General features: G+C 41.3%; 1 protein-coding gene across 3 annotated transcripts in view; it reads right to left on the bottom strand.

The window, feature by feature from the left end:
- FEZ2 (fasciculation and elongation protein zeta 2) overlaps nucleotides 1–10,891 on the bottom strand; it is a 37,483-nt gene extending 26,592 nt beyond the window's left edge. For all 3 annotated transcript variants that reach the window (XR_014493745.1, XM_083373350.1, XM_083373351.1), the window contains exons 1-4: nucleotides 10,530–10,891; nucleotides 8,249–8,357; nucleotides 6,379–6,495; nucleotides 451–595 (exon numbers count right to left, since the gene is read on the bottom strand). Coding sequence is in view for 2 of the 3 variants with exons in the window: in XM_083373350.1 (XP_083229476.1) it covers nucleotides 451–595; nucleotides 6,379–6,495; nucleotides 8,249–8,357; nucleotides 10,530–10,807 (649 nt within the window). In the remaining variant the exon portion in view is untranslated. The remainder of the gene's footprint in view (nucleotides 1–450; nucleotides 596–6,378; nucleotides 6,496–8,248; nucleotides 8,358–10,529) is intronic.
- Nucleotides 10,892–14,865: the final 3,974 nt, after the last annotated feature.

Raw genomic sequence — 14,865 nt, 5'->3', positions numbered from 1 at the left:
TTCAGTTTAGCATGTACAAAGTTGCAGCTCATAGCTTCCAGGTTTTTCAAAGCTCAAGGGAGTTTAGTTTAGATGGTTTCCTCACTGGTTTAAATTTGTGTTTCTCATTTTTAAGATGTGTGGACTTCATCTCCCAAAATACCCCAGCCAGCCAAGAATTCTGGCAGTTGAAATCCACATGTCTTAAAATTGCCAAGTTTGAGAAACACTGGTTTAAAATATATTCACAACTGCAAACTTTCTCTTTATTTATATCAGAAGTACTGTACCTTCAAATTATAGACATATATGCATGAATGAAGGCCAATATATGTGTCCCAGGATAATGTTGCAGGATCCAGTCTGAGTCAGCTATTGGGACCAGAGGTTGAGTCTTCTGAGCTTTCATACTCATGCAGGAGCCCAATTTAAGGGAACATTGAACAGAAGATACAAGTAAACATCACTTACTTTCTTCATAATTGTGGTTTGCACTAGACCTTTTAAGTGTTTGAATTTCTTGGGACAACATGGACAGACGGTCTGTCTGTCTGGGTGTTTCATCATCATCTGGATCGGGAGATTCCTGCATCATTTCCTCTATTTCTTCAATCACCTTCCACCCACATAGAGAAAGTTATAGAGGACCAAAGACAAAATTATACTGATTATTTATTTTTGTAAAGACTATTTAATAATGACTTTTAATCACTGAAAGACTTTAAAAGTGTAAATATAAAAGTTCTAATAATGAATACAATATCATGGGGTGATTTTCAAAAATAGAGAAATATCTTTAAATTAATTATGTAACCAATAATCCCTTGTATTGGGATGGAATTAGGGCAACTGAATGGAGCTTGAGCATTTACTGCCTGGATACCCTTCCTGAAGCCTATATGGAGTTTGCAGTAGACAATTACTTTGTGCTCAGAGAGAGAAATTTCTGTCACTACCTAGGATTAAATTTACAGCCACTCAGTTAATTATGATTTATATATAAATTATTGTTTATAACATTAACCATGGAGACCCCACTTGTCAACTCTACAACAGCAGTTATCTTGCTCATTCTGGTTGCCACAAAGATGGGAGGGGGTGTGGAAGAATTTTGCTAGTCTAAACAATTTAATGTCCTGTGGGAACCAAGGTTATTTTTGCCAGTTGGATTGGGAGGGGGAGCAGTTGGGTAGAAAGCCCACCAAACTATTCTATTAGTAAACGTAGTTGATTGCATAGCCTTGGGATGGGAACTTTGTAACAGACTTGGTTTCACTTTTGACCATGCCAATACTATGTAACCAATAAATATGTTCTTTGAGGAAACTTCTAGCCTTGGAGCTCTGATTTATTTGGTCTTGTCTATCGGAACCTTGACACCATTCCTGCCTTTGGAACAATATAGTCATAAATTAATATCATATTATTCAGTTAGTCAATTCTTATATTTCTATGGAATTATACATTTCTAAGTGATTTACAAATCAAGTCAGAGAAATGATAAAATCCACAAACACCATAATAATTCTCAGAAAACATCAGTAAAACTAAAACAATCCACTATTGTTCTGAAAGGAAGCAAAACATAGATTAGTCTCCAAAGGCCTGTCAGAAAAGCCATGTTTTAATCATTTTCTGAAAAATTAACAAAGCAGGGACTAGTTGGGTTAGGAAAACAAGCATAATGTGGAGAAGCAAAAGTGGATAGCATATTAATCCAGCAATTGTATGTGGATTTGGATAATAAAAGCTACCAATTTAAATAGGAAGCATGTTTCTACATTATCCATCTCTTACCAATCTGGAAGACTTTCCTGAATCTGTAATACCGGATACAGCAGTTCATTTGTGCCTTGGTAACAGTATTACAGCTCTCATTCCCTTGCACAGTTATCATTTTAGGGTCTGATCTGAGTTGCTGGATTCTTGGATAAAATATTTTTCAAGGAATGTTCAATGGTTGGAAGACTGATATGGGAGGAATGACTAAAGTAGTCTAATCAGAGAAGTTAAATAATGCTGCACAGATGACATGAAAGGAAACTGAAACTGTTGCTAACACATAGCCGTGCATTTATGAGCTAGTACAATACAAGTATCTTCCACCAGTGCAACAGTGAATGGATAGCTAGTGAACACAATTATTATATTTCCCTACCATTCTGATAATCCTTTTCACTGATTGCTTCAAGAAAAAAGAAAAACAAAACAGTTGCATTGTAGAAGTCATCTGTATAAGGAAGAGATGTATACACACACACATATATTTTGTAGGAGCTTTATCGTCTATCAGTATTGTTTCTGAGTAAAATTCAATATATTTCAAATCCTATATAGCTTGGAGCCAGAAGTATCTAAGAGTTTGCCTCTCTCAAATAGACCCTTTCCTAAGTAAATCTGGTGGCGCAGTGGTCAAATTGCAGTACTGCAGGCAAATTCTGCCCACAGCCTGAGTTTGATCCTGACGGGGCTCAAGGTTGACTCAGTTTTCCATTCTTCTGAGGTCAGTAAAATGAGAACCCAGATTGTTGGAGACAATATGCAAATTGTAAATCGCCAAGAGAGTGCTGTAAAGTGCTTTAAGATGGTATATGTCTAAGTGCTATTGCTATTATCTGAGTTGGAGGGTTAAGGTTTCACCCACCATAAGAAGTGATGAGCCCCCACTGATTTCTTGGGAGGACTGTCCTCCTATGGAACAACTAGACCCATGGGGAAAAGATGATTCCTACTCTCATGGCTTTCTACAACCTGGTCAAAACTTAGCTCTTTCTGAAAGTCTTGGGGGATTGACTGTGGAATCAATGGTACCAGTGTGCTGTTGTTAGTATTGTGATTTTTCATCAGTATTTGTATGCTGCTTAGAGTCTGATAAGATTGAGGTGAAGATAAATTCCATAAATAAAAACAAAACATTCATACAAAAAGTCCTCTATGTATACACAGCTTGGCATAAAGTGGTTGACATCCTGTGAGTTAATGACATTTCAAAAAAATAAGGTTCCCTACTCCTAATGTGTGCTAAAATCTAAAAATTCACATTTGAACTCCAGGAAAAACAATAAAGTATTTATTTAATAAACATTTGGATGGTGGTTAATTTGAATGCTTATTAAACCTAAATTTGCACCATTTCTATCAACTGTTCATTTGTGGAATTACGTAACTGAGGCAAATGGCATTGTTTGAAGTAAAATCTCTTTATCAAAGAAATCCATTGAATGGGTGTTAGTCCATTGAATGGGTGTTACATCCATACAAAAAATGTCTTTTATATCAGAAGTTAGCTACTCGTTTCATCATATATAGAGTTTACTAAAGTAACACAAATACCATTATGAACCATTCTATATCAATTTTATTATTCAATTGTGTTTTGTCATGTTGTTTTAGTTTAGTTTTTTGTTTCGTTTGTTTTTGTAGACCAACTTTATTTTCCTACTGCCATTCATAAAATACTGGAAAACTATTTTGAATATTGTGACCCTTATCAAATGCGGGAGTATTTTCCACAGTTGAGGGGGGCTAGCACTTGCTATCAAAACACTTTTCAGGGATAATATTTATTTATTTATTTATTTATTTATTTATTTATTTATTTATTTATTTTATTGCATTTATATACCGCCCTTTCCCTGAGGACTCAGGGCGGTTTACAGGGAGTTAAAAATCAACCATACAAAAGTTAAAACCCAATTTAAAAATATTAAATCAACCCTGTACTATTAAAAACCCCAATTAAAATGAATGTCTCCTCAGCCTGGGCCCGAGAGCTCAAAGAGCCAGGTCTTCAGGCCCCGGCGGAATGATCAGAGGTCGGGAGCAGTCCTCAGCTCCACCGGCAGCTGGTTCCAGAGGGCAGGCGCCCCCACTGAGAAGGCCCTATCCCTGGGTGTCACCCGCCGGCAATCTCTTACCAGCGGGACCCTGAGCAGACAATATGAGCGGGGGGGGGCTGCAACATACCCACCAACTTACATGTACACACTTCACCCAATTTTTTTCTCTGTCATACACATACATAGCTAAGAGTAACAAGAGAGAAGAAAGGGTTTAAACCAGGGGTGTCAAACTGCCGGCCCACGGGCCGGACGCGTCACACAGAAGCTGCGCCCATCCCATTACTAGCAATGGCAAAAGAGTCCTCATATGTCGCATGACGTCATAAGTTTGACATGTCTGGTTTAAGCTAAGCTTCTTTTTTAAAAAATCGAAATAGTTGCTTTTCTAGTAAAATGAAAACAATGTGTTTTTTTCCCCCTTGCTCATCCCACTGAGTTATAAAAAGTTTATTTCAAGTTTTATTTAATTTGCATACCGCCCTTCTCCTTGGTAGGGACTCAGGGCGGTTCACAGGGCATATATAAAAAAGACAATACAAAAATTAAAAAAGATTAAACCCATGCCCAGTTAAAAACCGTAATACAAATCTAAAACGACAAATTAAAACCCATAATCCCCCGTCAAGCCAGACCAGCCATTTCAAATAGGTGGGTCTTCAGGCCACGACGGAAAGTTCGGAGGTCTGATGCCGTCCGGAGCTCCACCGGCAGTTGGTTCCATAATGCCGGAGCGCCCACAGAGAAGGCCCTCCCCCTGGGGACCACCAGTCGGCATTCCTTGACTGGCGGCACCCTGAGGAGGCCCTCTCTGTGGGAACGCACAGGGCGGAGGGGAGTTGATGCCGGCAGCAGGTGGTCCCTGAGGTATCCCGGACCCATGCCATGTAAGGACTTAAAGATCGTAACCAAAACCTTGAACCTCACCCGAAAGACAACTGGTAACCAATGCAGCTCGCGGAGTAAAGGTGTAACATGGGAGTACCGGGAAACTCCCAAGACAACTCTCGCGGCCGCATTCTGTACCAGTTGGAGCCTCCGAGTGGTCTTCAAGGGAAGCCCCATGTAGAGAGCATTACAGTAGTCAAGGCGAGAGGTCACGAGCGCATGAGTGACCGTACACAGGGCATCCCGGTTCAGATAGGGCCGCAACTGGCGCACCAGGCGAACCTGGGCAAAAGCCCCCCTAGTCACGGCCACTATATGATCTTCCAGGGTAAGCCGTGAATCTAGGAGGACTCCCAAGTTGCGAGCCCTATCCACGGGGGGTAAGAGCTCACCCCCCCATAGAAAGAGATGGAACATTTTGAATGTCCCGGGATGCCGGAATGTACAGCCACTCAGTCTTGTCAGGGTTGAGTTGAAGTCTGTTCCTCCCCATCCAGACCCGAACCGCCTCCAGGCAACGGGACATCACAGCGAGGGCATCACTGGGGTGGTTTGGGGTCGAAATAAAAAGTTGGGTATCATCGGCATATTGATGATACCCAACTCCAAAACCACGAATGATCTCACCCAGCGGTTTCATATAGATGTTGAACAGGAGGGGCGAGAGGACCGATCCCTGAGGAACTCCACAAGCGAGAGTCCTAGGGGTCGACCTCTGCCCCCCTGCCAACACCGACTGCGAGCGTCCCAGGAGATAGGAGGAGAACCACTGAAAAACTGCCTCCCACTCCCAATCCCCTGAGACGCCGCAGCAAGATACCATGGTCGATGGTATCGAAAGCCGCCGAGAGGTCTAATAGGACTAGGACAGAGGAATATCCCCTATCCCGAGCCCTCCAGAGATCATTCACCAGAGCGACCAATGCCGTCTCTGTGCTGTGCCCGGGCCTGAAACCCGATTGGTAAGGGTCCAGATAATCCGCTTCATCCAGGACCAGAGGGAGCTGATGCGCCACCACACTCTCAACAACCTTCGCAAGAAAGCGAAGGTTGGAGACTGGACGAAAGTTGTTGAATACAGCTGGGTCCAAGGCAGGCTTCTTGAGGAGAGGTCTCACCACCGCCTCCTTCAAGACGGTGGGGAAATAACCCTCACTCAAAGAAGCAGATATAACCGCCTGGAGCCAGCCTCGTGTCCTCTCCCTAGCTGCATAAACCAGCCAAGAAGGGCACGGATCCAATAAACATGTGGTGGAACTCAGCTTCCCCATAATCCTGTCCACTTCATCAGGGGTCACAGAATCAAACTCCTCCCAGATAACATTGACAGGACCGCCCGTGTCCTGATCGCCAGACTCTGCCCAGCTGGAGTCCATACCGGTCCGAATCCGAGCGATTTTATCCGTCAGATGTTGACTAAATTCCTCGGCAGGTGGAGATCCCAGGGACACTGGAGGGCCACAAAGAAGACTAGCAGAAGGCATTAGGCAATTTGCAACTCTCCCATATAAGTTCTAATTTAAGAATGAAACAGTAAATCTCTTCTGCATTTAAAACATGGGTTTTTCTGTATTAGACCCTACCTTTACTAGGCTGTTTCTGGGCATTCCAAACATATTTGAAAGAAGAAATGTTTGATGCTAAATTGGACAAATTTATTTTTGAACTTTACCTGCTCAGCTGTGAAGAGAGGTTCTTCATTGATGCAGGAGACGATGATAGAGTGCATGTCTAGCTGGTCTCTCAACTCTTCATCATCTGACAAGTCCAGGTTCAAGTTATCGTTAACCTGTATGAAAATACAAAATAAAAGCAGGTTATTAAAAAGACTGAGAAATCAACCAAATATTGTTAACACTTAATTATATAATCGTGTATGGCACCTTTAAAAATTCTTAACGATTAAAAATACTGACATCCCAAAATTATTATTATTATCTTCCCTATCTATGTAGTGCTCAACCTACACATCAAAATCCAGTTCAACAAACAAACAATATTCTGCCATTCAGGTTGGTTAATTCAAATGAACTGAATAAATAGATACTGTCTTGTCAGTTCACAGATCACATTTATTCCTAAAAGGATAAATTTCTTAAGACATCTTTATTTAGAATAAAATAAAATTCTATGACTTGATATCCTAAAACAAACTATTGAGCTTGGACTCTATTACGGCTTCAGAGGAGAGGTAATGGGGGGGGGGAAAACCCTAAACCTATATTTGAACATATAGTGAGGTCCAAAGACACTGTCAAATTTATTCTTCAAAATAAGTAAGATATGTACTCAAAATGGTTAAAGAAAGCCAGTGTGGCAAAATGGCTAAAGTGCTAGATTAGAAGCTAAGTGACTGAGGCTTGAATCTTCCCTTAGGCATGGAAGCTAGCTGGGTGTCCCTAATCAATATCAGGTTCTGTGATAAACACTTTATGCATTGATAGGTTGTAGGCGTACATCTTCAGTAAAGGAACTCTCTATTATTTCTTAACAGTTTTGCTCTTTTACAAACGTTAAAACTCTTCCATGGATTTCCTGATTCAGTTCTAGGGATCAGCACGTAGATCTATCCAAGTAAGCGAAAGAACCTATCTGAACTTAATGTCTATGGAGATTCTCAGTCACCCAAGCCATGGTTGTCCCAAAGGTGCTTTTTTTCATGAGGCAACTGGACTTTCTTGTTTTTCTTTGAAGATGTTTCACTTCTCATCCAAGAAGTTTCTTCAGCTCTGACTGGATGGATCCTTCCATTCCCCACCATCCAGTCAGAGCTGAAGAAGCTTCTTGGATGAGAAGCGAAATGTCTTCAAAGAAAAACAAGAAAGTCCAGTTGCCTCGTGAAAAGAAGCACCTTTGGGACTACCTGAGCTTAGCTGATTCCAAAAAGCTTAGCATAGCTGGACTTGGTAAGAAGTCACCAGGAAATCTCAGGGTTGTAAGCTGCAGCAACAAATAATAATATAAAAAGCAGATAATGGAGAATCATTTCTGCCCCATTGTTGAGAAAATGTCATGGGTTTATCAGTGTAATCCCAAGCTCTTGACTTTTACTCAAGGGAGTTTTTGCATTAAGAGCTTTCCAGGGCAGTCTGAAAAAGTTTAAATGCTTCTATCGTTTGCCTTATACCAGCTAAGAAGGAATAATATATTGCATATATTTTTAATGAAACACAGCACTGCTTTTATTCTTATATCAGTTATTATTACTATTTACTTGATTTTTGGCTTAAACAAAAAGTATTATGCCTGATTAGAACTGACAACATAATCAATGAAACCTGCAGGAATGCAAATGTAGGAATTAGCATTAAAATGATAATTCTTATATTTTTTAGAATTAACATATCTTACTGGACATTGGGGCACGTGTTAAGATAAATTTTAAAGAAGAAAACCCGTGATGTCAACAGAATCAGAAAGCTAATAATGGTATGGCAAAGGAGCCTTTAATTAAATTGACAGATTATGTAATGTTTGATGTCTAGGACACAGATTTAAATGGACAAAAGGAACATTTTTCAAATTGTTCTGGCAATACTTACTCCCTTTTCAGAAAGATTCAGGGTTGGCAAGTGCAGAGTTCTGGTGTGGGATGATTTCCAATCAACTGGCATTACATTACCATAATTATCTGTCAGAGCATTCCAAATCCTGGAAGAAGAGAAAACCCAGTCCTTATAATAGGCAGAAATTAAGATTCTAAAGTGAGTAAAGCTTCTGCTTTTAAAAGTTTTTGTAACATATTAATCCCAAAGTATGTCAATAAGCCACAGCCATGAGTGAGGAATCTCCATCCCACCCCAAAAGTATCCGTCATTGGAAATTTGCCTTTAGTGCTCGGTGCCAGATTTGAGTCAGCCAATTTTGCATATAGAAGTAGAGAATGTATGCAGTGTTATGATTTGACTAAAGACCCTCATGAGTTGTCTTATACCAACTTGCCAAAGAATGAAAAAAAAATGTTGCTCAACTATGTAAGTATCTATTTAGCAGTATATATAATAGAAAAAAAATGTTTTCTCTCTTAAGTGCTTATAAAAGCAGAACACAATTATAATACACAAGAAATCACAGCTGCCAGTACTTTAGCTACTGTTGACCTTCATGTGCATCAAGTTCTTCCCATGTATTGTAATTATTTCAAGCTTACCCTTGAAGAAAAAAAAAATAGTATAGTTTGGCCTTATTTAGGCTTCATGCATTAAACAAGCAGTTTCTAATGTTTCCATTATCAAGCTATGGCTCATTCTTGCCTTTCAATTCCTGATATGGGACAAAAAAGCCATAGCCGGCTTACGTTCTGAGGTCAGGTGAATCTTAGAAGGAGCTTCTGCAGTCTTTTAGATGCTCCAGCTGGCATGGGGAGCAAAGCAAAACTGACTTGAGTGTTTTCTCATTCATTCACTAAAAGCCAAACTTCTCAAACATGCTCCTTATGCTCTGATATGCAAATATCAATATATCTTTTGGAAAATATGGATATTGTTCATATTAATACAATTTACTAAGCGGATTATAAATTGTTTCCACCATCTCACAATCAGATCTATACCTTGGGTATACAAGTGCTTTTGATGCAAACTAGAGAATGCACCCATATACCAATGATTATATTGGAGCGGAGATAGTAGTCTAAAATATGTTTCCAATTCCTAAGTGAGTTAAACATCAATAAAAGTTATGTAGTTATAAATCAGCAGGGTTGGTTTTTTTTTGGTAAAAGAAACCCTAGTGAAAAAGGGATATTTGAGACAATTTCTCAAATGTGCAGTTTAGAAAGGTCCAATTACGTCTCTGCAGAGTTTCTTTTGCTTTTTCAGACTGCAAAACCAGTTCAGGTACCTAAAATAAAAAACACGAGGGTCTACACAGAAAATGGGCCTTTGGGGACTCTTTTTAAGTTGTTAGAAAGGGCCTCCTCTCCTTAAGTAAAAGATGCAAAAGGATCAGATTTCATATTCCAATTCCAGTGTCTTGTCCCTGGAACGCTGCTAACCTACACAGCTCGATCTGGCTGTGCTGGAAAGTTTAAAGTCCAGGTCGTTGTGGAGGTGAAACTAGCTTGAAGCTTTCTGCCTTCGGGGCTTCCCGGGCATTAGGTCCTCGTAACCCCAAGGGGCTAGGGAACACCCTATTACTCTGTCGGGGATTGCTCTCCGTTAGCAATGAATTGTGTACTTAAGCTGCAGTTGTATTTTCCCTATTGCCCCCCACCCCGCGCGCGGACGCCCCGTTTCTTAAATAAATAAATAAATAAATAAATGTATTATTTATTTATTTATTTATTTGTTTGTTTGTTTGTTTATTTGTTTGTTTGTTTTTATATACCGCCCTTCTCCCGAGGGACTCGGGGCGGTGTACAGAGTAAGGTAGGTATACAGATTGAACAATAGTGAAAAACAATAGTAAAACAACTGAGACCCCCAAGAGCTATCAGGCCAGGCCGGACTGCTGGAACAGGTAAGTTTTTAAATCCCTTTGCGTAAGGAGAACGCCCGAGCCCTGAGACGCCCCGATCCCCTCGCCAAGTTTTCTACGACCGAAGGGAGAACTTCACTCTTTGCAAAGGGACCTCTAGCCCAGCCTTTCCCAACCTTAGGAACTTGAAGATGCGTGGACTTCAACTCCCAGAATTCCCCAGCCAGCTATGCTATGCTGGCTGGGGAATTCTGGGAGTTGAAGTCCACGCATCTTCAAGTTCCTAAGGTTGGGAAACGCTGCTCTAGCCGAGCGACGGGGGGGGGGAGCGAAGAGGAAGGGGGAGAGGAGGAGGAGGACCCCTCCCTCCTACAAGGAAAGACTTCGACCTGCCGCTTCACTCACTCATCTTCGCGCAAGGCGCTCCGCTCGCTGAGGGGCTGCGGCGGGAGAAGGGCTTCCGGGTCTACGCAATGCTCAGCCAGCAGCCGAGCAGCCTGGAAGCAGAGCGGGAGCCTGGTCCCCAGATCGCCCCCGCCATCCCATGGGCCTCGCTCCACGGCCGCCGCCGCCGTCTCCGAGGTCTCCAAGCAAGCGCTCGGCTCCGAGAAAGGCTGGAAGCCCGAGAAGTCCTGCCAGTCCCCGGCTGGGTCCCGCGGCGAGGACGCCGTCGCCGTCGCCATCGCCGAAAGAAGCCGAGAGGCCGCCGCGGGGCTCGGCTAACGCGCGCGCCCGCGCGCCCGCCCGCCCCCTCGCTCGCTCTCTGAGCGGCCGGTGCGCGCTCCCGGTCGCCGAGGCGGAAAAGCAAAGGGTGGGGCGGCCGTGTGACTCACGCCGCCCCCTCCTTCCGAGCTCGGCCTGAACAGCCTTTTGACGCTGGATCTGGAGGTCTTAGTACAGGGGTCTTCAAACTTGGCCCTTTTATGACTTGTGGACTTCAACTCCCAGAATTCCTCAGCCAGCAAAGCTGGCTGAGGAATTCTGGGAGTTGAAGTCCACAAGTCATAAAAGGGCCAAGTTTGAAGACCCCTGGCTTAGTATATTAATTAACGTGAGAGCCTCGCGCTACCTATCGTTCCGTTGCTTGCTTGCTTGCTTGCTTGCTTGTTTGAAAGAGGAAGCGCGTTGTGATAGGGGCGCTCATATCTTGATTAATTGAGACGTCTGGACGGAGGCAGATTGGAAACTGACGTTGCGCTTATTTTGTGCACAGTAACCTGAAGTAACACTTCTCGTTGATCTCTCACTTGGCACGCAGGGATTCGAAATAAGATGTCATACGTAGGATTTCTGTTGGATCGCTTCCACGGGGACAAAGAAATGTACTAGAAGTCCCTAACTCCCCCCCCAAAAAAAATAAATAAATAAATAAATAAATAAATAAAATCTGAAATCAGGATGAATTAGATTTCGTTTGAGGACAAAGGACACGGTGCGTTCTAGTTTCGAAACAAGGAAGGTTGCTGACAACAGCAGGAATTCCACAGCATTTAAAACGTGTGTACATCCTGCACACGCCCTTTTAAACGATCAGAATTAATTTTAGTAAGCCCAAATGCAGTGAACATTTTCAGTAGAGGACCAAAAAAAAAAAGCCATTAGGAAAATATTCATGATTGGTTTGTTTGGAACTTAAATGCTAGGTAAGAGCAGATGGAAGAGAGAAGTTTCATAACTGCAGTATGGGGAGGAGGCTGAAGTTTGCCCTGAATTTTGTACCGTCTCATAGAACATTTTGAGCCTGCAAACCTATATTTGTCCATATGGGGTATATCCCACGGAAATCAGTGAAACCTTCTTTCTCATTAAATAGTTACAAGATTGCTGATTTACATTTGTTGATTTCCATCAAAGCAGTGAAAAACGATGCTGGGTTGTCCCTGATGAAATTGGCCACTCCAAATTTAGCTGTGTATTTCTGTTCAGGAAATGCTTTAGAATATGACATCACCAGTCAGACCGCTGGATATTCTATCATGCAACTTTCTGCAGAAGAGATACAGTACAGGCAGAAGAGATATAATGAACTTTTGGGTAGTATGATAGTAACTGCCTCTATTTCTTCTTATTGTTTTCCTACCTATGCAGGCTTCTTTTTTTCCATTCTAGCTTGGAAACCTTTAAGAGGCTTACTACCTAAACACATGGTATATTCTTTTCCTTTTGGGTAGAAAGCAATTTTTGAAATAATTATGTTTTGCTTGTCTCTGTATGTGTGCATGCGTGCGCCTTGAGTCAGTGCTGACTCCTCGCAATAGCCTGGGTTAGTTCTTGCAGTTTTCTTGGCAGTATTTTTGAAGTGTTTTGCTGTTATTTGCTTCCTAGGGCTGAGAGGAAGGGACTGGTCCAAGGTCATGGCAGCTGGCTTTGTGCCTAAGGTGGAACTAGAACTCACAGACTCCACTTTTCTAGGCTGGAGCTTTAATCATGGCACCACACTGGCTCCCATGCTAACATTGGTATCATATAAAGATACCACATTACTTCTGTTCCCCTTCAATCATGAGAACAACAACTAGTTGTGAAGACAGTTAATTTCACCAGAATGTACAACAGGAGAAGATGAGATGGGTGGCACACCAAATCTAATAAAAATAAATAAATTAATAAGACAAATGGGTTATTCTGTTCACTTTACTGAGAAATCCCTGGAATTCCTCATCCAATTACAGCTATTCAACTCAGCCATGAAATACAGGTTTATTTTAATTTGATAAATATGAAATTAATCTCATATTCCTTGAGCTCTAGTTCAACATGACATTACTGGCTGAGTTGAAGCTTTGCACAGCCACTATGGACTATCCACTTGAGAACATAGTGAGTTCATTTTAAAAAAGCATCATTCATATCCTTGGGCTGAAAAAATGACCTATATCAATTTGCTGTTGTCTCTTTAAATCTTGCCCGTGTGCTTTCTATAGGATTTGTGTATTAAAGATCGTATCAGGCTCAAAAATCAAGGACACATAATTCTTTAAAGCTAGGTTCTTTATTGTTCCACACTTATTGACAAGAGTCTTGTCAAACTGAAGAATTCTACTATGTACATCAAGTGAATACACTGAACTATTAGGGAGGGGCTGTCTTCATCTTCTTTCTCTCACACAAAACATTTAGACTGAACTGCCTCTTATTTTTCTGGAATGCACCCCCTCCCTCCTCAGAATCCAGCCTACTGCAATCCATTGGAGATTGTGAATTTAATTTATTTTATTTATTAAATTTGTATGTCGCCCATCTCCCCTGTAAGACTGCCCAATTAACTTTGTTGATTCCTTTAGAGAAAAAGTCTTTCCCATTGTTCTAGACTTTAGGATAATACAGTATAACCATCTTGGATGGTTGAAATTTGCCTTCCATGTTCAGACCTTTAAGCTGGTCACCTATGGTAACAGTTCCTGTTACAGACTGTCTCCTAGTTTGTGTACTCTTGCTTGACATATATTTCCAAATATTACTTCTGTTGTGATGTATTCTTCATACCTAGTATCCTTCTGCTTCTTGCGCATATGGGCAAATTTTTCCTCAGAGACTTTTTTCTCCTGGCATTCATGTAGACCTCTCTGTATAATGTACAGTCGTTGGCGCTGTTTGAATTTGTTCTACCAGCAGCAAGATCTGACTGCTGGCCCAGTGATGGATTCTACTGCAAATCAGGGCTGTTTCCAGAGGAGGCAGAGGAGAGGACCTGGAGCTTATGGAGCGAAGGAACTGGATGAGGCTGTCGGCAGGCCCAGAGGAAGAGAGAGAGGCTTTTGGAGGAGTTGGTGGCGGCGGCAGCAGCGTGCTCCAGGGGCGAAAAGAAGCAAGGCCTCTTTAAGGAAAGGGTGGAAGAGTCAGGATCAGAAAAAGGAAAGAAGGCAAGGTTGTCAGAATACAAGCGAATTTGAGGGCTAATCCACATGGAGCCCCATTTCCATCTGTCCTGTTTGCCATCGTTCACTCCCTAGAGACTAAAATGGACAATGTGAAATTTGAGCGGGCCCCGAACAAGGAGTATATATCGGAGGTGGTGACCCTTTGAGAGCTGTATGCAACGACATTTCATTTTGATGTATGCCGATTGGTGTACATTCAAAGTGACAATAAAGTTATCATCATGTGTGCTTTTCATCCTGGTCATTTTTTTTTAAAAAAGTTGGCCTTCAGTTTTTTTTACCTTCTGCAATCAGGAGTCAAACTTTTCCTCACGGTAGGAGGATATGCTTCTTTGTTATTTTTAATATTTTACTTGAAACATCCTAAAAGGAAGTACTATCTTACTTCAGGGAAAGAATTCAGGAAAGAAAAATTCTCATGGTGACAAGTTCAAGGGAGTTATCTAAATTAGGGAAGACCTGGCTCCAACAATAATTCATCATATCATAATGAGAAATAGCAAAGCAGTAAATAACAAGAATATGCAAATACCTCTTTTGAAAGCTGTATTATTTCTATAATGATTTTAAAACCTCATCTAATCACAAGTGTGCCAATAAGGCTTGAGTTCCCAAATTTTGCAATGCCACAAATCACTAACATTTCAAGTAAGTTTTATTTTTGTTATCACCCTGATGTCAGAAAACTTGGAATTTGTGCTAAACAATACAATTTAGCTATAAGCAAACTGAAACCTTTTAGAAATGCATCATCCTTTGACAGACAAATATTCCATATGAAAAATTCTTTTTTCACCTAGATTTTTTTTTAACTTAACTGGTTGGAAACTTTTGTCCTGCTTCCTTTATTCAGATAACTG

This window comes from Vipera ursinii (assembly GCF_947247035.1).
Source record: "Vipera ursinii genome assembly, chromosome: 1".
In the NCBI taxonomy this organism is placed as follows: Eukaryota; Metazoa; Chordata; class Lepidosauria; order Squamata; family Viperidae; genus Vipera; species Vipera ursinii.
The sequence above is the reverse complement of the archived record's forward strand: the minus strand, read 5'-3'. Positions and strand labels throughout refer to the sequence as shown.